The following is a 23,077-nucleotide window of genomic DNA, read 5'->3' as shown; positions in this document are numbered from 1 at the left end:
ATAGTGAAGTTTATACTTTTATGTTTATTAATTATATGCCTATTCTTTCTCCACTAGACAGTTGGGCCTATAGTTGGAACAAAGTCTGGTCCATGTTAGTGGTCCTAGTAGTTTTCACAGAACCACATAATAGTCTTGCTATGGTGGTTAGCGCTTCTATGGTACTATGCTCTTATCGTAAATCTGGGGCACCTCCTGCTTAACTCTTAGTCATTGAGAGGGCATAGCACTCTAATGTGTATACAAGGGTAAAAGTTAGGAAACTGAGATGAGATTCAGACTAATTGAGTAGCACAGAATTCAGAGAAGGCCAAATATCCTGGAGTAAATAGAAATAATCCAGATGTAGCTGTTGTCTAGAAGAAAAAAGGGAAAGCTATTTCACTTGGTAGAAAGTTTCAGTTGTTTTCATTTGTTTGAGGTGACTTTGTCCATTTGTAAAACAGATTTTTAAAATGTTTTCTAAAGTATCAGAGTTGATTTGTGAGGTCATTTCTTAAGAGAAATGACAAAATGAGCACTTTGTTGGAAAAAAAAAAGTTGTATTCAAGCATGTGTTTATAAGATGTTGCCAGATGTCATTTGAAGACATGGGAAAGTAAAAGAAGGGACAGAGGAAGGGAGGATAAGTATGTGCAGAAAGAATGACCAGAAAGCAGTTGATGATGGGACTTTCAAATGCCATCTTTATGTGATAGGGCTCTGGGTAGTATTCTTTTCCTTAGTGCTTTTCTCTACTTTCCAAGTTTCCAAATGCAATTAGTCTTTTTTTTTTTTTAGTTAAAATAATAAAAAGTTATCTCCAAGTTGACACTAAGGAGTTTGAGCAGGCCACGTACAGCAATGATGTTTGTAAGACTTAGAAGACTCAGGAAGGCTTGTGGATTTTCCTGTTCCTCACCTAAGTTTACTTGAAATGCTAGCATATTCACATTCAATACCATTTGTGTTTTTGTTTTCATGTCGGCTTCTACCTCTGGATCCTGGCTTCTATGAGAGTGGAGATCTTTTATTAGTTTATCTCTAGTACCATGCCCGCAAGGGCCAGATACATGTGGAATGAATAACTTGAGGCTGAAGTACCTGATGCTTTTATTGCCTTTAATCTGTGCACTTTTATTATGTTTTTTTTCCAACACAGCAGTGCAAGACACAATGAATGGTCATATTTCTAATCCCAGTGGTTACGGAATGTACTCAACTCCAGTAAAGTAAGTTGAAAGATTCATATTTATTCTCTTTGGGGAGGGGGATTTGAATTAGCAGCTTTAATTACTAATTATTTGAATGGCATTTGTTTATTTATTTATTTAAATGGCAGAGAGGGAGATTCATATTTGTCCCCTAGATACTCATAATAGTTAGACTGGGTCTAAAACCAGGAGCCTGAAACTCTGTCTGGGTCTCCCTTGTGAGTGGCAGGGACCCATGTACTTGAACTAACAGCTTTGCCTCGCAGCGTGCACATTAATGGGAACTATAATCGGAGGTGGAGTTGTAATTTGAACCCCCGCACTCGGATATGGAATATTGGTAACTAAGCAATGTATTTGTTGCCATATTAAATGCCTGCACCTTTTTTATATTTTAAATGAAAATGTCTCATTTCTTAATGTAGTTTATTTCTCATTAAGATACTATCTTTTTTTATTACTAACATGTTTTCATTAAAGGTTTGCTGTGTTTGTAAAGAGTAAAATGATGAAGTAATTATGTGGTGTTAGAGATCTCATAATTGAGAAATGTTGCATTCTGATGTTTTTATCATAATTATTTTTCAAAGTTAAATTGATGCTCTGTTTCAGAACTTTGAGCTTTTCTTGAGCTTTCTATTATTGTTACTCAAACTATATTGACATTTGAGGAGGGTTAAATTTCACAACACTTAATGAATACTACCTAGAGAGAATGAATATCTAGTTGTCAAATGTGATGTGAAAGCCTTCAGTCCGGCTGCTTTTACTACATTCATTCACTAACTCTTGAGCACTTGCCATTCAGTAGACTTTCTGAAAAGCACTTGGCTACTCTTGAATCCATTCTATATATTTTCTCCTTACTTGGTTCTCTACCTGTCTACTGAGTGTCTTTACATTCTTTATAGATTCACTTAAGTAAAGTCTTGCAAAACTTGAAAAAATTTACTCCTTGTTTGGTCTTACCTGTTGCATACGTTGATTTACCCAGGTATTAAATCCTGTAGTAACTGTTTTACTTACTTCCTCTCCCTTAACTCCTTACTCTCCTAGCTTTAGGAGCTTAATAAATCCATACTGAATAAATACGTAAGACTCAAATAAGCCAGTGTTTACTTCATATAGCATATTGGTAACAAGCAACTTATAGGATAAAATGGGTCATATTTAATCCCAAATTACTTGGGTTTATGGTATTTCAAATATTTGTTAAAAATGCGGTTCTTTCATAATGGTCCTAACTCCATTGGAACTTACTTAGCTCATGCCTGAATGTGACCAACTCACACTCTTCTAAGAGAGTTGCAATCTTAGTCATTGCCCATGACCCCAGTTCCAACTTGATACTTGAGAGGAGGCTGATTTGTACAGCCTTAGACTTCACTGAGGTTAGGTGGTTTGCGTTATCATCTCTTCACCACTTACCAGGGCAGGGTGTGTATAAAACATGATGATGGTTATTGGTATTTGTGTTTTCTAATCCTGAACATTTCTTCCTTGCCTTGACTACAACTCAGCACAATCACCATCTTTTTTATTACAGTGGCTACGGTTCATCATCTACCTATTCCCAGATGGACAGAGAGCACAGTTCAAAAACAAGTGCAAAGGCCCTTTATGGTAGGTAGATTCGATGGAGTATGTTTCTGTTTCTAACAATGTTTTACAAATTCTATCCAGGTGGGTCATAATTTGAATCTAGATTTAGTTTTTATTCTTTGGAAGGATGTGCTGATAACTAGATATAGATGATTTTAAAGAAGAGTTTTTAACCACCAAGGGATATGTCACTGTGTTCTTAGAATTGTATCTCATCTGTTAAGTATTAATTAGAAAATTTTAAAAAGCTATTTAAAACTAAAAAGAAAGGTTTTTACAAATTTGCCAACTCTACAGAATTTGGTGGCTGTCATATAATTTCTTTTTTTTTTGTCATATAATTTCTAAATACAGGCAAAGCATATTGCAGTTGTTTTGGGTGTCTATTACATTACACCAGTAGTTTACCTGGGGTTTTCCAGTTATGATTTGTAATGTGTTTGTGGATCGTTGTAATCCTTCCTACTGATTGTGGGATTACAGTCAGAGAACTTTCTCCATAAAGAACTTTCTCTGTATAGCCTTTCAGTTTTTCAGATCGCAGTCCTAACGCTGTTCCTTTCTGAGCAATCAAACATTTCCCCATCCTTCTTACTTTCAGTGGCCACTCTAGATTATCTCACTTATACACCGATTATTTCGAACTTCAAGTAGAAAATGGAGAAGAAATTGAGGACTCCTGAATACGCCATGTATATTTAGAAGGCATTTATTTGCATACAATTGCCATGGTCTTTTTTATTATTACCTAATAATTACCAAGATAGCAATATGTTTAATAGAAAAGGTTCTGGTATCAGACTGCCTAGATGTTAAATTTACTATCTAAATGATCTTGGAGAGGTTATTTCACCTGTCTACTTCATTTTACTCTTCTGTGTAGTAGAATATGTCAAAGGGTTGAGGTATTAAGTGAATTAATACACACACACCATTTAGGGTAGTGCTTTGTAAGTAGGAAGACACAGAATCTATTTGCTGTTGCTACCATTGATATTGTCTTCAATGTTGTGTCTTGTAGAAACAGAAACATTTTCTCAGTTGTAGAATTTTTTCTCCTTACATTGTCTAGATCTACAACCTGTTGGCTTTGTAGCAATGAGCAGTTGTGAGGTTGTGTGACTCTTGTAATGTCCTTATTCTTAGTGAATAGGCTTTAAACTCAGATTTTGAATTTCATAAACATCATAATTCATAAAAAAGATTTAATATCATACTTTTATACATCTTTATGACTCTGTCATGCTGATTGTAATACTCAATTTTCTTGAGTATTTTACTTAATTATAATAGTTCTTAATTGTAGCTTTGGTGAATATGTTTAAAAAATACTTATTTAATAGTTATAATAGGACCCATCATAGGACAACACGTCCCAAAGTTCATGGACAGCGGTACAAACTTTTTTGAAATTCATGCATTCAAAGGGGAGGTCTTCAGGAATTTTATGGAAAACCTACATATGGTGAAAAACAGCATGGACTGCTTCTCTTAAATGCAGATTTTAGAGGCAAAGGGCTCAGTAGAGAATCATGACACTTCTATCTAAATATGCTCTTTTGAGCAAATAATTTAGCCTATTAACCTCAGTTTTGGCATCTATATAATATACCTGATAATAATACTGTGGTCCATTTGTATGAGGACATGTAAGTAATAACCTGAACATGGAGATAGGGAATAGTATTGAAGGGTCACTTTTTGTCTCTGGCCTAAGATTCATCATGGTCTTTAAGTATTGTATAATATAATCCCATAAATATGCATAATTTTATATGTCTGTAAAAGCAATAGTATTAATTACTCTATTTTGTCATTTATTCATTATTATACAAGAAATTTTCAAGCCAGCATGGGAAAGCTCTGGAACACTAGTATCTCTGACAACGTTGTAACTCTTATTTGGGAAAATGTTTCATGAAAGCAGCATCTCATTTAGGGACTGTTAGTTAATACTCATTTCTCATGTGCTTTTGTAGATCCCTTATGTGTATAGATTTAGCCTCTTTATTTCCTAGCAGAATTCTTTCAGTTTCATTTCTTTTTAAAAATTTAATTTCAGAAGATGTTAACATAGTTGATCGGAGACGGGTGGATCAAGGGTTAGGGAAAAGTGGGTATGATCATTGTTCCCAAATTTTCAATTTCTCCGTTCTGTTTCAAGCTAGGGCAGGGGGATAAGGGGAGAAGCCATACCAAGCCTCCCAGCTGCCCCACTACCCAGGGATGGGGAATGGGCACCAGATATCAACACAGGGTCCCAATGTGATACACTCACTGAGGGTTCTGCCCAAGTGGTTTTTATAGTTCTGAAATGTTGTCAGTCTCGCTGTTCCCAGGATGAGGGACATCTTTCAATGTCCACTGGCTGACGCAGTCAACCTCAGAGTCTCCATTTGCCCAGAAATTTGCTGGCATCATTTGGCCAGAGTAGTTATCCAATTTATTCTAGCTTCCTCCTCTGGGATGCTACAGATGTCCCCTGCAGGGCCCAGTGAGCTCCCATATCCTCCATGTGGGTCTGGCCCAATGTCCACTACTCTGTCTTTTCTGCTGAGGAGGACTAGTTTCAATTTCATTGAAACTTTTCAATTTCAAAGTTGTCCTGTAGCTGGGAAATATGTTAAACATTCCCTTCTCCCAAGGTGTGGCACCTGACACCGCTTGGTGACCCCAAGTGCTAGGGTATGCCCACTGCTAAGTGTGGAGAAGAGCTCCAAAGTGACATTCCTCACCTTGACATCGAGTCCTTGCACCAAATAGTTCAACTTTGCCTTCCTTCTCAATACTTGGGGCTGCTTTTCCATGAAAAAAGGTTCCAAAGCCTGTCACAGTCTCCGGTTGTGAACGTGGAACTTCTAGCATTGCTTTTGGTAGCAGTGGCCTGGAAAAGTAGGTAAGAGTGAGAAATGGAGTTGTGTCAACAAAATATTCTTTTAAAGAACTTTCACAGATATATAGAGCTATGTATTTAAGGAATACATAATATGATTTTTCATTACATATGTACATTATGTGGTATCCAAAGATGATACAAACATTTATCCTCTTAAGCCTTTTTAATTTTTTTATAGCAAAAGCATTCAAAATCCAATCTCCTAGGCTTTTCTTTATTGAAAAGTATACAGTATAATATTGTCTCCAGAAAACCTTAAGTATCATAGAAGTATCAATTTGTTAGTTATAAATACACTCAGTTAACTTTGAAGTGTGTAATTGCATAATATAGTAGGTAATCTTCTTAGCCGATACCTATAAGCACGTCTTTGTTGTTTGTTTTTATGTTTCCATTTTTTTTCTACCCACCTTGCTCCTGATCTTGTAGTTTCAGAGCTAACCTCTCTGTTTAATTGACATAATTGAATTCCAGGTAAGTGTTTTTCCTATTTCCAGTGCTGCTAGGGAGTTAGTATTAGGTATTGTGGGTGCAAGGTGTTTAAGACACCTGCACCACAGGTACCTGGGTTCAATTCCCAGCTCTGACTCCTGTCTCAAGCTTCCTGCTAATGCAGACCTCAGGAAGCAGCTGTATGACTCAATGACTGGATTTCTGTCACCCACGTAGAACTGCATTGCATTCCAAGTTTGTGTGTCACTGTTCCTGACCTAGCCCTGGCTGTTCTATAGGTATTTGAAGAGTCATTGTGCTGAGGACTTCTGTCTATTTGCCTGCCTCTCCGGCCTTAGAAAAAATAGAATTCTAAATCAGTTAAATCTCGTTTTTATATCCTCATTACATACAGTGTATGTTGTACTGGGAGAAAACTTATTTTTAAGAACGAATGCTAGTTTTTAAAATATTTTTTGAAGATCTATTTTCATATTAATTTGAGAGGCAGAGTTAGAGGAGAGAGAAAGAATCTTCCATCTACTGATTCACAATGGCCAGATATGGGCCAGGCTGAAGCCAGGAACTTGGAGCTTCTTCCAGTTATCCCACATGGTTATAGAGGCTCAAGCACTTGCGCCATCTTTCAGTGCTTTCCAGCGTACATTGGCAGGGAGCTGGATTGGAAGTGGAACAACAAAATAGGATGCAAAAATCACAGGTGGAGGCTTAACTTGCTACATAGCATAAGGCCAAGCTTTTGAAATTTTTAAGTAAATGACTCATGATTGAAAAATATCAGGAAATTAGGCAACATTAACATAAAAAATCAGCTTAATATGCTGTATTAACAGGTGACTCCAAAAGGCAAGATGGCAAATTTCTTATCTTAAAATTTTGAAGCTCCTCTTTTCATGATAGGACTCATTTTTATGCATTGATGAACAGGCTCCTAAGATTAATTACTAAGTAGTATCTTGTAAAAGCAACTAAAAGTAAAGATTTATTTTTATTATTTGAAAGATTTACATATCTAGGGGGCTGGATCGGGAGAGGAGCAGCTGGGATTGGAACCTGCACCCATATGAGGTGGCACTACAAGGATTAGCCTTTTAAGTCACTGGTTGGCCCAGCATTTTCACTTTTGAAATAGAAGCTTAGTGCTTGTCAGTGTAGGGGGTTGTGACCTGCACTGGACGTCCTGGAGCCACCTGGAGGTACCTGCTGGCCATCAAATCCCGGGGTGACATTATGGTGCTGTGTTCTGCTGACTCAGGTGCTATGTGAGGAAGCAGAGCTGCCCTCGTGTTCTTCCTATCCTAGAGCATTGTGCTGAGATTATTCAGTGTTTCTGAAACAGAGATTGTTTCTGAGAGCTGTGTCCATTAGCTCCCTAAAATATGGTTTGTGTTTCAAAAGTGATGCCATTTTCCCAAGAGTAATCATTCATGTGTTAACATCTCACCTTAATTAGAACTCACTGAGAAATTAGAAAAATCAGAGTGGTTTACGTTTTAAAACGTGTTGAATACAGTTATGTAGTGAGGGCTTTTTTTGTTGTTGTTAAGCATCATAAAAAATTCAAGGTGAAACCAGATCTTTCTTTTTGATCACATTATCTTGATAGGACCAGATGGATCATACTTCTTCAGGTCGTCATCCAAACAGAAAAAGAAAGGTAGCAGAGATTGGTTTTTATAGTGTGTCTTCCTTTTACGTAAGTTGAATGCTGCAAAAACAAAAATAGAACATATTACAGTAATGTAAGTGATACTGACATAAGAAGTATGGAAATTTTCCTTCAGAGTACCAATGTAGGTTGTATTTTTGTACTTACATTGTAACCTTTATGTTCAGCAGTTTTTCAACTTTACTAATCTAGGATTATCTTCAGATTTCTATATTAGGCGAAAAATGTTTTCATTAAGAAGCCAGGAAGTATATTTATATATACATCTGAATACATATATGTATATATGAGTATGTATGTTAGAAGTTTACTACCCGAAGGGCCTTTAATCTTACCTTGCATGACTATTTTATTTTACAGTGAGGATGTTGAGGCCCTGAGCAATAAATGTCTTGCTTAAGTTTAGTTTTCTATTTAATGTAGTGACAGAGCCAAAGCTAGATTAGAACACACAGAAAAAAATTCTTTGGGTTCTCAGAGTTCTTTTTCGTGATAGCGTTATGCTTTATAAGAAATAGGAAAATTGTAAATTTGCAAATACGCAAGATTCTTGGTTAGAAAATAGCTAGTACTAAACAATGCCAATACATTTTTTATTTTAATATTATTTTTGAGTTTGCAGCATTTATCTTAGAAAGTAAAATGAAAGGCTTCTTTGGGTTTCTTTTGGCTTTTTACGTCAGTTTAGTACAAAACTTTTATACCTAACTTTCTCATTTTATCTAACAGCTTATTTCTATATTCTGTTTGTGTGTTCTATAAATGTGTGATAAAACTATTAATGACATCCAGTGTGATTGAACCATGTTTTGAAGCTCCTGCAACACTGTCCGTAGTTCAGATGTTATAAAGAGATATTAGTTTATATTGTCTATTATTTCATAATGGTGTCTACTCATATACTGCATTATCTATAACAATATTTACAATTGTATTTTGAGCACAGTGCATGAACAGATGCAGTTTACAAAGTCATTTTCATCTTTTTTGTCAGACGGAATGTTCCTAATTGTTTCCTAGATGAAATAATTTTATTTCTGATTTCTAATCTTGATAACTTTGGAGTTTTAAAAATCACTGAGTCAAACTCTCCCTGCCTATGGGGCTTTTCAACTGACTATGAACAGTGAATGGTTTCAACTATAGCACACAATGGTGACTTGTTAACTCTGTATTTCTGTGTGAGCTAGACCTGCTTGTAAATGACCACATGACACCATATATGAACTTTAGCCTATTTATTAGTGAGTAAATAATGTCTTTTTAAATTTCTCTTTTAGAACAGAGGAAGAATTATGCACGGGACAGTGTCAGCATTGTGTCAGATGTATCCCGGTATCGTGTGGAAGTAAGATGCTTTGGTATTTGCTATTTAAAATAACCATTCAGGAACATGAAGATTGAAAGCAAAATAAAATTGATGCTTCATTTTTATTTCTGTGATGCATTTTAGGTGGTGTTGACATTTTCTTTACATTTTTGGGAGACTAAGATATTATTTGTGAAACATGTTTTAGTCCAGGGTTTATATTCATAGAGATACATTAAAATTATAACTGTGCTAATTGATCACTGTCAGCCTTAATGACAGTCAGAAGAAAGCCAAAATTTTCTATTTTGTTCTGTAAGAATCTTCTTGAAATTAAGCTTCTTACTGTTTTAGAAAGTGACTTAGATTTAGTTTTATCTAGAGATCATTACTATAATTCTCTAAGACAGTGGCTCCTAATTGAAATCTACTTGCTAATAATTTGCTCGTAATTATAAAGGCTTTTTAAAATTATAATTAAAACCTTTCTTTATTAACTTCTGCTGTCAAAGAAAGCAAACAATAAAATAATTTTTAAATGGCCTCATTTTCAGTTTGCTACTTGAAGCATGCATAGCTAAAATCACACAATTGTTATTCCAGTAAATGGCTTCGTGAGATTGACCGTTAGAAGCTGTTATAGATGGAATTGCTATTAAGGTTCAGCCAAAGCGTCTGTATCTGTAGCTTTGGAACGGACGTATAGATTATTCAACTGGGAAGTCATCGTAAGAGTAAGATGGAGGGTGGAGTTTATTTTTAGAGAATGTTATTTAGGCTGTTAAGACTCTTACATTTAACTCAGCATGGAAGAATACAAAACAGACACAGATGTGAGTCAGTTCTTAACGGTTTCTGTATTGAACACAAATCTGGATGATCTTATTCTTGATAAGATAATCATGAGGTTCTAGAGTACTGTGTGTTTGTCCTCAGTTAGATTAATGCTGCCTTTGGAAACTGTGCTCGAAGATGTTGTGTGTGTATGTTACCAACATTTTTTCTCTTTTGCCAATCGTAAGCACTTGACTACCTTTGTGCTGGATCGAAAAGATGCTATGGTAACAGTTGATGATGGGATAAGGAAGCTGAAATTGCTTGATGCCAAGGGCAAAGTGTGGACTCAAGACATGATTCTTCAAGTGGATGACAGAGCTGTGAGCCTGATTGATTTAGAGTCAAAGGCAAGTGTGTGAAACCTTTACTGTTTCATTTGTTAAGAATCTCCATAAATACTCACTTAAAGAAAGACCGGATTGTTTGACAATGGGCAGAAGTCTTACAAAAGAAAATATTTACTTTGTTTCTAGAATGAACTGGAAAATTTTCCTCTAAGTACCATCCAGCACTGCCAAGCAGTGATGCACGCATGCAGCTATAATTCTATCCTTGCCCTGGTGTGCAAAGAGCCAACCCAGAACAAGCCAGATCTTCATCTTTTCCAGTGCGATGAGATTAAGGTAAAAAGAGGGTGATTTTTTTTTTTTGTTTGGCCTTCTAAAAAGATGTTTTGATAACCTCTAAGATTTATATGAGAGGTCTTCAAAAAAGTCACAAAAAAATGGGTATCATGAAAAAAGTGCAATGAATGCATACTTTTTGACCACAAAATAATCATTGTATTTCTATTAACTCTGTGAAGTTCCCTCCTATTTTGATTATTGGTGTTTGGAATACCAGCATTTTACTTTTTGATAATTTTAACCAAGAAAAAAAAATACCTTACTCCATTCTTTGGGATTTCCAGGCCATGAAACAAAGGGGAAATTTGAAGGATACTAAAAAAACAAGATGTGTTGTGTATTTTTTTTAAAGATTTATTTATTATTATTTTTTATTGGAAAGGCGGATATACAGAGAGGACAGACAGAGAGGAAGATCTTCCGTCCGATGATTCACTCCCCAAGTGAGCGCCACAGCCGGTGCTATGCCGGTCAAAAGCCAGGAGCCTCTTCCGGGTCTCCCACGCGGGTGCAGGGTCCCAAAGCTTTGGGCTGTCCTCGACTGCTTTCCCGGGCCACAGGCAGGGAGCTGGAAGGGAAGCGGGGCTGCTGGGATAGAACCAGCACCCATATGGGATCCCAGGCGTGCAGGGCGAGGACCTTAACCACTTGCGCCACCGCGCCGGGCCCGTGTTGTGTATTTTTAAAACTTGTGGATAATATATTAAATTCCTTCTAAATTGACTTATACTTGGAGATCAAATATTTAAAAGTCATGTGTGGACAACAAATAAATATAATTCTATCCTATTTCATTCTGCATTAACTACCTAGCATAGGTTATTGCAGTGACGCAAATAGAGGTCCCTTATCATTGATACAGAGTGCATCATTTAATTATGTTACTTGGAGGATATCTAAAAATTTGTAATCCTCAAATACTATATGAAAATAATGGAACATAGTTACCTGTAATAATAGACTGTCTTAAGCTCTTTATTTTAGAGTATACTACAATTTTTGGATGATTATAATTTGTGATGCTTTACTGAACCTTAGAGGTTATCTTCAATCTTCCTAAGTTGATTTAATTAAAATCATTTTCTGTTGATTAGTACCTTGCCAAAGCAGTGATTTCTTTTTTGTTTTGATTATATACTATAAATATTCAGGCAACATTTGTCTTACAAAAAAAAATTGGGAAATTATCATAATGAGACACCTGATCTTTTCTATATTTCTTTGACATTAATTTTTTCTTTCAAAATTTGTTTTATGATACAGTTCCATAGGCTCTGTGGTTTCCCTTCCCTGCTATCCCATATACCCTCTCTCCCCTAAATTCTCCTCCCACCATATTTCCTCCCTCACTCACTGATACCCCTATATTATTACAATAATATATTCCTTCAAAAACAGACATAAATTCATTATTGTTATTTAAGTGTATCCTGACATTGTTTTGAGATTAAATTGTAATAGGTACATTGGGGCTGAGTGTAAACAGTGTGTTTTATCACTTTATAAATTTTAGTCTATTCCTAAAGATAACCTCTAAGGCATCTCATATCTAAAAATGTGACTTTTAGGTAATTTGTAATGTGTTAATCATGGTTTTGTATAGTAGAATACCTTCTGAAAGTCATAAAGTATATTAAGGATTTGTTAGGTTAGATGTGTTAAGTCACTGAATGCTAAAGTGAATATTTTGCTCTGAGAATATGGTGAAATTTAAGTTAAGCACTTTGAAAACAGAGTACTAAGTTAAAAATCATTTCAAATCTAACATTTGGACCCATGATGTGAAAGTCCTCCTGGTAGATAATGCTTACCATAGTGTGCAAAGTTTCTGGATTTCAGTTTCTTGAACAAAGGGCTTGGTTTATTTGATGTGTAATAGTGACAGTAATAGGTTCAACTGTATGTACTGAATTCTCTTTTGCTCTGCTAAAAACTCACTAAGAACAGTATGCATTTACTTATTGGTGCCATAGTCCACATAACAGGCATTGTTCCCTTGACTGATTAAACATACCAGTGCAGTGGATATGATAGAATCTCCTTTATCTAATCCCCCTGCCATGTTGCTTTTGAGTTTGAGTATTCATTTATCATGGCCCTTCACACAATGCTCTTGCTGTCCTTCGTAATATTTTTCCCCCTAAGAAAGAGTAGCCTTCTCTCCCCCCATGAGAAAATCAAGGTCCCTAGGCATCTTCAATTTTGATATCCTACACTACACGTCTTTGGTGATGTGTGCCATGTCTTATTGAAAAATAAAGCACCACTGAACTGGGTACCTTGACCCTGTAAGTTAACTGCTAGCATAACCTCGTTCAGGCCACTTCATAGAAGGATTCGTCAGTTTCATCCATTAGAACAAAAGGAGAATGGACTACATCTTTAAGTGTCCATTCAGTTCTAGAATGTTTTGATTATCAGTGCTCATTGTAAGAATATACAAACTGCATGGCTGAGGAAAATGTAATTTCAGGAGCATGAAGGGACAAAAATAGAGGATGAATGCATCTCAGAAGTGGTGTAATGGTGTTAAACTTGATCACCAAACAAAATAAAATCTGTAGCTTCCAACCCCACATTGGTTCCCGAGTTTTGAAAGTATTTTTTGCAGAAAGTTAATTTTCACCTGAAATGACAAAATAAGATAGTTATCCCAAAGGGGGAAGCTTCTGAGGTGCATCCCACAAGTACAGTAGGTAGGCCGGTGACTGAGAATGTATTTGTTGGGGCCCAACAGTTTATGCCGGTGGGACCATGAGTCTCCAGTAGGCACTAAATATGGAAAAGGAAAGGAAATTTACTCCACATGTATATGTTTCTGCCCAGAAGGAAAGAATCACACAGCTTAATCTATAGCACCTGCTTGAATTTGCAGTCCATGTGAAGTCCTTTTACCTTTGCCTTATAAAAGGACACCTATTTTAGAACCAAGGGAATTTGGATTTAATGGCCTTAAAACTTGTTTCAGCTTTTAAATTCTGTCCATTTAAATCTTGCCATTACAGGAAAAACAAAACAAACAGAAAATCACCAATCCCCACCCGCCCACAAGAGCCACAATTTGAAAGCAGTGAAAGCAATGAAAACATTGACTCAGGCTATAGACCTAGTTCCTTTGCCCATTTGAATGGACATTTGAAAGGCTTGGGGGAAATCTGTAGCCCTGGAGGTAACTTGTCTCTCCTTGCAGGCCAACCTGATTAGTGAAGATATCGAAAGTGCTATCAGTGACAGTAAGGGAGGGAAACAGAAGAGGCGGCCTGATACCCTGAGGTAAATTAAGGAATTAAGACATTGAATTCTTTCTCTCGTCTTTCTTTGGCCACCCTGAGTGGTTGGGAAAGTTATTTTCAGCAGATGCATGTTATTGCAGTCTTACCTTGAGTGCTCTGCTTGTTGTATCATCATGTGGTTGCTTTTTTCTTCTTTCCATGTTTAGGAGCTTTTCTCCTAAACTTTCTCCTGCTAATGTGGGAAGTCATGGAGAGAGTCCTGAAAGATGAATGGGGGTTTAAGAGAAGATGGGCTATGGGAGTTCAAACTAGACCTCAGGGGTGTATTTGGTGTACAATTTTGAAAAGAGCCCAAGAAGAAAACCTATTTATAAGCCTACCTAAACCTATTATAAATCTACCTAATAGGGAGTGGCGAGAAAATCATCAATGCCCCTTGATATGCTTCTTTTTGAGGTTGAAGAACTAATAACATAAACGGTTTGTCTTGCTAAAGGATGATTTCCAAAGCCGAACCTGGCATCCCACCTCCACCCAGAGCGCCGGCCCCTGTGCCCCCTGGGACCATGACCCAGGTTGATGTGCGAAGCCGGGTGGCAGCCTGGTCTGCGTGGGCAGCTGACCAAGGGGACTGTGAGTATTTCCAGCTTTATTAATTTTCTCAGATGAGTATGTACTGAACATTTACTTAGAGTAAATGGCTCTTTCTTTCAAATTCTGATGCTGTTTAATTGATGTAAAGTTTATCCTTGGTTAAGATTATTTTTGCATGCCAGCCATTTAATGTGTGAAATGTTAGGATTAAGATCATTCTTTTTTCAATACTGAGATGAAGTGTCACATGACCAATAACTTCTTTAAAGTGGTTAAATATATACCAAACAAGAATCTTTTTTTTAAATTGTTCTTCAAATCCCTTCTATGTATTGTGAACTCACCACGATCCCTTGTTACCAGATTTATTGTAGTTAATGAAAAGGCTATCAAAGACAATGATAAGACTTTGCCAGTGGAGAAAGGGTAAAAGACTCTCATTACATAGATATGTTAAAGTGTCTACTGCATGCCCTGTTATTTTACTATAGAATTTAGTAAAACAAATTTTTCATTTTTTAATTAATTTTTTGTTTATTTGAGTGCAAGGCACAGAGAGAGAGAGAGAGAAAGAGAGAGCATGCTCCTATCCATTGATCTCCAAATGACCCTACTAGATGGAGCTGGGGTGAAGCTTAAGCAAGGAGTTAGGGATCCAGTTCAGGTCTGGGTGACCAACCCTTTGAACTCTTGGTTCTTAGGATCTACGTTGTCAGGCTGGAGCTGGGAAGTAAATCCATGTATTGTGATGTAGGATATTGGCTTCTTAATTGCCAGACTGTGCAATTTATAGCTTTAAAAATGTTTAATTATGTATACAGATGTCAAATATTTTATGTGTCTATTGGCTATTTGTTTTTCATCCTTTGAATAATACCTGTTCATTTCCTTTCACATTTCTTAATTGGATTATTTGTTTTGTTCTTGCTGAATTTCTTGAACATTTTTTTTATTTATCCTGGATATTAATCCTTTATCACATTTATAGCTTGCAGATGTTTTCTTTTATTCTGTAGGTTGCTCCTTCACTTTGTTGGAAAGTTAAAAAGCAGAGGGGCATCACAGAGTCAGTAAATACTGTACTATCATGGGAAGGCAATCCTTCACCTTCACCCAGTGCTTCTGCTTGTGGTGGCAAGGACTCGTTGCATGAATGTTACCTCCAATGTTGATTTGTGGTTCCAATGCTGTTAACTTGTTTTGCAAGTGGCAAACTTTTCTACACATATTTTCATTACTTCTGTTGGAATTGCTTAAGGAAATGGTTGAAACATTTGTGATTCCCTTTTCTTTAGTTGAGAAACCAAGGCAATATCATGAGCAGGAAGAAACACCCGAGATGATGGCAGCACGGATTGACAGAGAGGTGGTAAGTGTGATAGTCATTTTTAGATGATTGGCTTTAAGAAAAAAGATCACTTAAAAAACAGAGCAACAGAGAGACAGAGGGAAATCTCTCATGCCCTGATCCAGGAGACTTGAAGCTCCATGCTGCTCTCCCGTGTGATCTCTAAGGACACAAGCACTTGGACCATCTTTTCTAGCTTCGCAGGCCCATTAGCAGGGAGCCAGATTAGAAGCAGAGCAGCCAAGACTTACCCTAGCAAGGAGATATGGGATGCTGACATTGAAAGGTGTGACTTAAGACCCTGTATCACAATACTGGCTCCTGACCTTCTCTTTTTCTAAACAAGAAAAAAAAAATACACACACACACACACTCACAATACATTTGAATACTAAGGTTTCTGCATAAAATGAATTCTGCATTTTTCTCTTCTCAGATAGTTATGCCATTTAAATAATCATTTATTCATAATCATTTTTTCTTTTCTGCAGATGTTTGGTTCGTGAATTTATGATGAATTAGAACTAGCATTTTAACTAGTTAAAATAAATTTAAGCTTAATTATCATATTTGAAGCATATTTGAGGAATTGTCCAATTTTTCTTTTTCCCAGTGTTTGTAATTTGAATGGTCTTTAAATATATTTTCTTCGCATTTATTAAGAAAATATCCGAGAATGTCTGAAAGCTAGAAAAATATAAGAAAAAAAGTTAGAATTTGGAATTTCATTTTTACATTGCAGTTACATGTTATGCTTGGAAATGTACGTAATACTGATTCCTGGATCTTTAGTTGGAAGATTGTCTAATTTTACAAGTACTAGAGAAGTCCAGTCAGCCTGCAGTATATGATACTCAAAACTTTGCAGTGGTCCCTAAGCAGATAAGATCCCTGCCTTGATTTTATTATGCCACATAAAAACTCTATGAATGTCCTGTTATTATAGATTAGCATGTGTATTATTATCGCCTGATTCTCTATAGCTTTAATCTTATGAAACTGCCGGTGTTTTAGTGGGACATTTATCTGGAAAACAGAAGTGTTCAGTGTTCTAACAAAAGATTTCTTAGAACATTTTTCTCCCAACATAGAGTGGGAGAATACTACAAGAAGGTTAGAGTGCTTAATAATCTGAGTAGACATTGTGAATGCTTGTTGATGGCGTTGCTAATAGGGCAAATTTAAACTGAAGAAAAGATGTAAATGTCAGAATCAGCCACAGGTGTATTTAACACAATCTTTTTCTTTGAATTAGTCATGAACTTTACATTTGCATATGGAGGTGTTGTGTGCTTTTCTTGAAAAGTATTGTCTGTTCATTATTGATTATCAGTGCATGACTCAGGTGAAATGGTTTTGTTTTTACTGTACAATTTCTAATTGCAGCAAATCTTAAACCACATTTTGGATGACATTGAATTTTTCATTATGAAACTCCAAAAAGCAGCAGAAGCATTTTCTGAGCTTTCCAGAAGAAAGAAAACTAAGAAAAGTAAAAAGAAAGGACCAGGAGGTAAAGTGCATTGTCTTTATCACATAATTATTATTTTCCTTTTTTATCTTTTGAGATCACATATTTTTAATTCGCTTTATAGTCAGAGGCCCAATAGTGCTACTAAACAATAGCCCAGTAGAAAAATAGGCACAGGCTGTAAACAATCAAATGAAAAAATGTACAACTTCAATCATGTAAATTTTAAAATAGTCACAAAGTTATTAATGCTGTCATAGTATCAGATTCCTGGCAATTTCTCTGACAGCTATATAAAGTAATTGACAAAACACCCTATTTGCAGAAAATGTGATGCAAACAAGAGATGCTTTTAATCTTGTAAAGACTCCAGTGCTATGCAGTTTCTGTCCTTGTGAGTTGTTCAGGAACATTGCACCAAATTTAGACTAAGGTTCCTTGTCTCAGGGTGGTCCCGGGGATGGAGACAGGATTCAACTGAGCCTAGGGAGCCTGTTGAGCCAGGTTGTAGTAATCCTTGTAGCAAAGACCCTTGCGTGTGTCCCTTGTCCCTGAGACCCCGAGATTTAGTTGGCAGACATCCAACTCAAGTTTTCATCAGCAATTGTCAAATGTGTGTGTGCTAATGAAAATCATAGCTCAAGTTTCATATTTGCATGTTTTGTAAATATAGAACTTCACTAGTTTGGTAATAAGATGGTTGCTTTTTCTCTGCAATATTTTTTTTAAAATGTCAGTGGATATGAATTTTCCAACATAAAAGTCCAAGGTGCACATCCACATACAGAGTGATGCACAAACATTTGAAGTTTACTGTAGTGAGGCCATGTTTAGGAGCCTAAAACTTTATAAAATTGTAATTTTGGATTAACGTTTATTATGCTATCTTTGGGGAAAGGGTAAAAATTGAAATATATAAAGGAAAAGTAAATATTCAGTCTCAGCTCTATCTTTTAGATCTGTGTCTGAAATAAGTCTATATAATCTGAAACTAGACATATTTCTGGTATCTCAGACCACTTGTTTCTCCCCCAATCTCTGTAAAGTGTATTTTATCTTACACAGATTCAACACCACAGATTGTTCTATGACTCCATTCTCTAGCTAATAGATGCCAGTTTTATTTTCTCGATATCTCCTGTATTCAGTTACCTCCATTTTTGTTTTCACAAGCAGCATATAGTTCTAGCTGGCTTCATGTTTACTCAGCTCCTAAGCAGTCTCCATGCTGTGAGACCATTTTTCCCAAAGCTCTAAATCAGCCGCTTCATTCTTCTTTGATGAAGCATGTTAGCTTTATCAAAGTGTTCCATCAGTTTCTATACAGTATCACACTCTGACAAGGTCATCTATAATTTGAACTTGGCCTATGCTTTCATTTCCATATTTTTCTGTTTGGGTGTTGCGCATACATACAACCATTTTTTGCATGTTTTAAACTCATGCTACTTTTTATCTAATCCTGATGCTTTTCCCACACAATTGTCATGAAACAAACATTGCAAATGCCACCATAAAAGCTGCTTTACCTGAGAAGCACATCGAAGTATCCATTTCCCTGTCCCCCATTAGCTATAGCTCCTGCTAGCACTTAGAAGGCACACCCATGTACATTATCTGATTCATGTCTGTTATTACTTTTCAAACCCTAATGAGTGCAATCCATTTTGTTTTATACTCTTCACAACAATAACCACAATCAGTGGCCCAAGGAAGGGCAGATGTATTTATAAAATTGAGTAGGTAACTGATAGTTTCATAGAGGAAGTAATGTCAAACTTTGGCTCTAATTCTTACTTTGCAGGTGTAATAAAGTAACTAGGTAGCCTGCCTAGTGTGCGCATCAAACTTTCCAGGCATAAATGTGATTATAGTTTTTTCATTTATTCTCATTTATTTCATTAGAGGGTGTTTTAACTCTGAGGGCAAAACCTCCACCTCCTGATGAGTTTGTTGACTGTTTCCAAAAATTTAAACATGGATTTAATCTTCTGGTAAGTGGAAAATCTTTTTATATGATTCTAGAAGAAATAAATGAAAGAGACCAAATTCTAGCTAGGATGATCTTGATTAAATTCATAAATAAAATTAATATTCAGATTTCTTTTGTCATGCACATTTTGATGTGTCTTTAATTAAAATAAGAGATAGTAAAATCTAACCAGGAGAACTGGTATAAAAATAAGAACTTCTATTGCCTTTTTTTGGTAACTCATTTCTCTTTCTCTGGCGTATGGTAATGTATATACGAAAATAAAACTGGTAGGAAAATACTCTGGAAGGGTCTATGTTGGACCTCTTGGAGTGTCTTTATGCTATTCAGTTATATCATCATCATATTTGTGTTTTTAATGTTACAGGCCAAATTGAAGTCTCACATCCAGAATCCCAGTGCTGCAGATTTGGTTCATTTTCTATTTACTCCATTGAATATGGTAAGAGTTTGCTGGCTTAAATAATCATTCTTGATGGTGTTTAACTCCAACCGTCTTTACTAGTAATTGGGGCCATTTTCATTTCCTTAGGTGAGTGCCAGTTTTGCTATCTGTGCAAACATTGAGAGTATAAAAGTCAAGTGTTTGAAACAACACATTATTTTACGAATGAAGAGACTTTAGTGTTGTGAGAACCATGGTGCTGGGTGGACGGCTCTGTTCCATGAAATTGTTAGGAGATTCGTATTCTTTAGATGTTCTTCCAACTCCTAAGTGGTCTCTGATTTACTTGTTGGCTCATTTGTGAATAGCAAATACTTATTGAGAGCTTCACGTGTGCTTGGCATTATAACAGCTCATCAGGAACAAGGCAATCAAAAGATGTTACCCTCTTGGAATTCTATCATAATGTGAAGGGGAAGCCAATATGCTAAATGAGTACACACATAATGTGGTTTTCTAAAGATTAAATACTGACTGGAAAATACAGAGCAGGAAGGGAAACAGAGTACTGCTGGTTTGTGTGTGTGTGTGTGTGTGTGTGTGTGTGTGTGTGTGTGTGTGTGTGTTGTGCATTTGATTAAAAGGAAGTCTCACTGAGAAAATGTCATTGGAATAAAAGAAATAGGGAATGACTCATTGATTTTTCAGGGAAAAGAATTTCAGACAGAGGAAAGCTAATTGTAAATGCTTTGAGTAATAATATATGAAGCATGTTTTAGAGGTATTATGACTTGAGTAAAATAACAATGTGACGATTCAAAGGAGATGAGCCCATCAAAGTAAAAACAGGAATGGACACATCTTTCTGGTTTTTTTTGTTTGTTTGTTTGTTTTTTGGTTTTTGGTTTTTTTTTTTAGGGAATTTTGAGTACTTTGACAATTTCAGGGTTTATACCAGAGAATTATTGCTCTCATTGCAACATAGAAATGTATGAAGGAATGTGGGAATTTGGTGGAGTGGTAAGATGCTGCTTGGGACACCCGTATTCCCTGTCACAAGGCCTGTGCTTGAGTCACCAGCACTTTTCTGGTTCTAGCTTCCTGTGAATGGTATCTACGTGGCAGATCCAGATTGAATTCTGAGCTTCAGGCTTAGGACTTGCCTAGGTCCAATCTTTGCAGGCATTTTGGGTGTGAACCAGTGGGAGCACTCTTTCTCTCTCACTCTCTCTGCTTTTTTAATAAATAAAATAAGTAAATAAAACCTAAAAAGATATTTTGATGTAGAAGCACTTAGGGTATATATTGACTCAAATAGGAAATCATAGTGCTTGAGCCAAGTACTTGAACCTAAAAGTGACAAGTCTGATTCTAGATATCAATCTTTTGGTATATGGAATATATTGTTTAAAATATCTCCAAGGATTTTGACCATTGTGTTTTGACAGTATGGGGTAAGTGGAATAAATCTTTTGAGGGAAACAAAAAATTTAATTTAAAATATGCCCACATTTATCTACTTCAAAATGGGGAAATTTGAATTGATAGCCACATGTATGAATTTAGAGTTCAGTAGAGATATAAGGCCCAGCAACACATTGGACAACCATCTATATAGGGAAGACATTTAAAGATGTGAGATTGGATAATGTCATCAGGGGAGTTATTGTAAATAAAGGAGAGAAGCAAGGACTGACTAAACCCTGTGCATTTTCAGCGTGGAAACAATGGACAGAATCAGAGAACAGTTAGCAGGCATTGGCTTGCCTACTGTGTGCCAGGTGTGATGATGTGCACATAATACAGTTTTGCACATAGCTGTTTGTATTTGCATGAGAAACAGTTTTGAAGCAAAGTTATGTATTGTTAACAGTTCCCTTTGGAAATGAACTGGAGGGTTCTATGATTTCATCAAGGAAAAGATTGTATCATAGATTGTGACCCCAAAAACCCACATCATCATTTTCTACATTTCAGCACTCAGGGGGTATGCTCCTTCCTTTTTTGTTTAAAGAAGGGATGTACTAATATACTTCCCTTCCCATTTTTCATTTAGTATAGTTGCAAAAAGTATAATAGCAATTTTTCCAAGTTTACATTACGTATAACCATTTTGCTCTTTAGGGACAGCTAAATTATATTTATGCCACACTAAGAAACATTGAGACCTGCAGAACATGCTGCAGCAGAAAGCAGAGGGAGTAGTTAGTGGTTTTACACACAGATATGCATACTTGTTCACTATTTTTGATTTACAGTATATGACAACTGTGGTAGTTGAATTCTTTAATGCTTCTCATGAAGTGAATTCAACATTTCTCAGAATTGTTCATTAAAATCAGGAAGAATAAGAGAAAAAGAGTCCAAAGATCAAAAAGGAAAATAAATCTTCTCCAGGGGTAACTGAAAAGATCTGAAGTAGATTGTGGGGCCAATATTGCTTTACAAATGGGGAAGTAACAGCATGAATGACAGAAGGTGAACAATAAGGGGTTAGATATATTGAAACCCTAGACTACATCAACGATTTATGAATGTACCCACATTCCATATATTATATATAGAATTCCAGGTTTCTGCTTATGTAGCTGTTGTTGAATAGTCCTTGCAGGATGAGCCCATTTAAAAATTAGATCAAAGCCATCCTTATGCAAAGAAAGTGCTGCTAACTCATTAACAGAATGTTTGTTTTTCACACCTTTGTGGTTGTTTTCATTTGAATGTTAGGAAGCACTGTTTACAAAGCAGTGTGGGGTAACTTTTTCATACTCTTCCACAGATGAATGAGTTACTACTCATTTCAGAGTAGAGCTATAAAATAGTGACGCCTCCTTCCAAATCATTGAAAAAAATTCTTCCATCTAGTGCCACATTTGTGAGAAAAAGAGATTTTTAGAAAAGTGTTCTGGCTTCTGCTCTAGTTGATAACTACCCCTTTCTAGCCAGAAAATAGCTCCTGAGAAATAAATTTGGAGCAGTTTTGATTGACTACTGTTGATGGCACAGTTTTTAAAAATCTATGTAGTGTGTAGATTATATAAGTAATTGTTGCCTTTGTGTTGAAATACTATTTATTATCATTTTAGGTGGTACAGGCAACAGGAGGCCCTGAACTAGCCAGTACCGTGCTTAGCCCCCTCCTGACTAAGGACACAATTGATTTCTTAAATCATACGGTCAGTGCTGATGAACGGCAGCTGTGGATGTCCCTGGGCGAAGCTTGGATGAAAACCAGGTAAGCACATATTCATTTAGCATTTAGTACCCTTAATGCTTTTAAATATGGCTCTTTGCTTATAACATGTATATCAAGACATTGATTTAGCATTCTTTCTATGAAAAACCTGAAGTCTTGAAATCCTAGACAGCTAATGCAAGGATGAGAAAGAGGGCCAAGATTCAGGGCTTGAAGCAGGACAGAATTCTAGAACAGAATATGGGTTGTAAAGACTTCCACTGTCGTGTCTA

The 23,077-nt window shown here is 36.2% G+C and overlaps 1 protein-coding gene across 2 annotated transcripts in view; it reads left to right on the top strand.

Moving 5' to 3' along the window:
* EPS8 (epidermal growth factor receptor pathway substrate 8) overlaps positions 1-23,077 on the top strand; it is an 82,087-nt gene that overhangs the window by 27,794 nt on the left and 31,216 nt on the right. For both annotated transcript variants that reach the window (XM_040967499.1, XM_040967489.1), the window contains exons 2-13: positions 1,142-1,211; positions 2,740-2,816; positions 9,094-9,161; positions 10,145-10,306; positions 10,433-10,582; positions 13,776-13,858; positions 14,315-14,451; positions 15,708-15,781; positions 17,147-17,273; positions 19,137-19,225; positions 19,592-19,666; positions 22,696-22,844. In XM_040967499.1, coding sequence (XP_040823433.1) covers positions 1,156-1,211; positions 2,740-2,816; positions 9,094-9,161; positions 10,145-10,306; positions 10,433-10,582; positions 13,776-13,858; positions 14,315-14,451; positions 15,708-15,781; positions 17,147-17,273; positions 19,137-19,225; positions 19,592-19,666; positions 22,696-22,844 — 1,247 coding nt within the window. In that variant the 5' untranslated portion in view covers positions 1,142-1,155. The remainder of the gene's footprint in view (positions 1-1,141; positions 1,212-2,739; positions 2,817-9,093; positions 9,162-10,144; positions 10,307-10,432; positions 10,583-13,775; positions 13,859-14,314; positions 14,452-15,707; positions 15,782-17,146; positions 17,274-19,136; positions 19,226-19,591; positions 19,667-22,695; positions 22,845-23,077) is intronic.

The sequence above is a fragment of the Ochotona curzoniae genome, unplaced genomic scaffold, assembly GCF_017591425.1.
Source record: "Ochotona curzoniae isolate NIBS_2020 unplaced genomic scaffold, NIBS_Ocur_1.0 contig_1482, whole genome shotgun sequence".
Classification (NCBI taxonomy): Eukaryota; Metazoa; Chordata; class Mammalia; order Lagomorpha; family Ochotonidae; genus Ochotona; species Ochotona curzoniae.
Note: the sequence above shows the minus strand (reverse complement) of the source record. Positions and strands in the feature narration are given on the sequence as shown.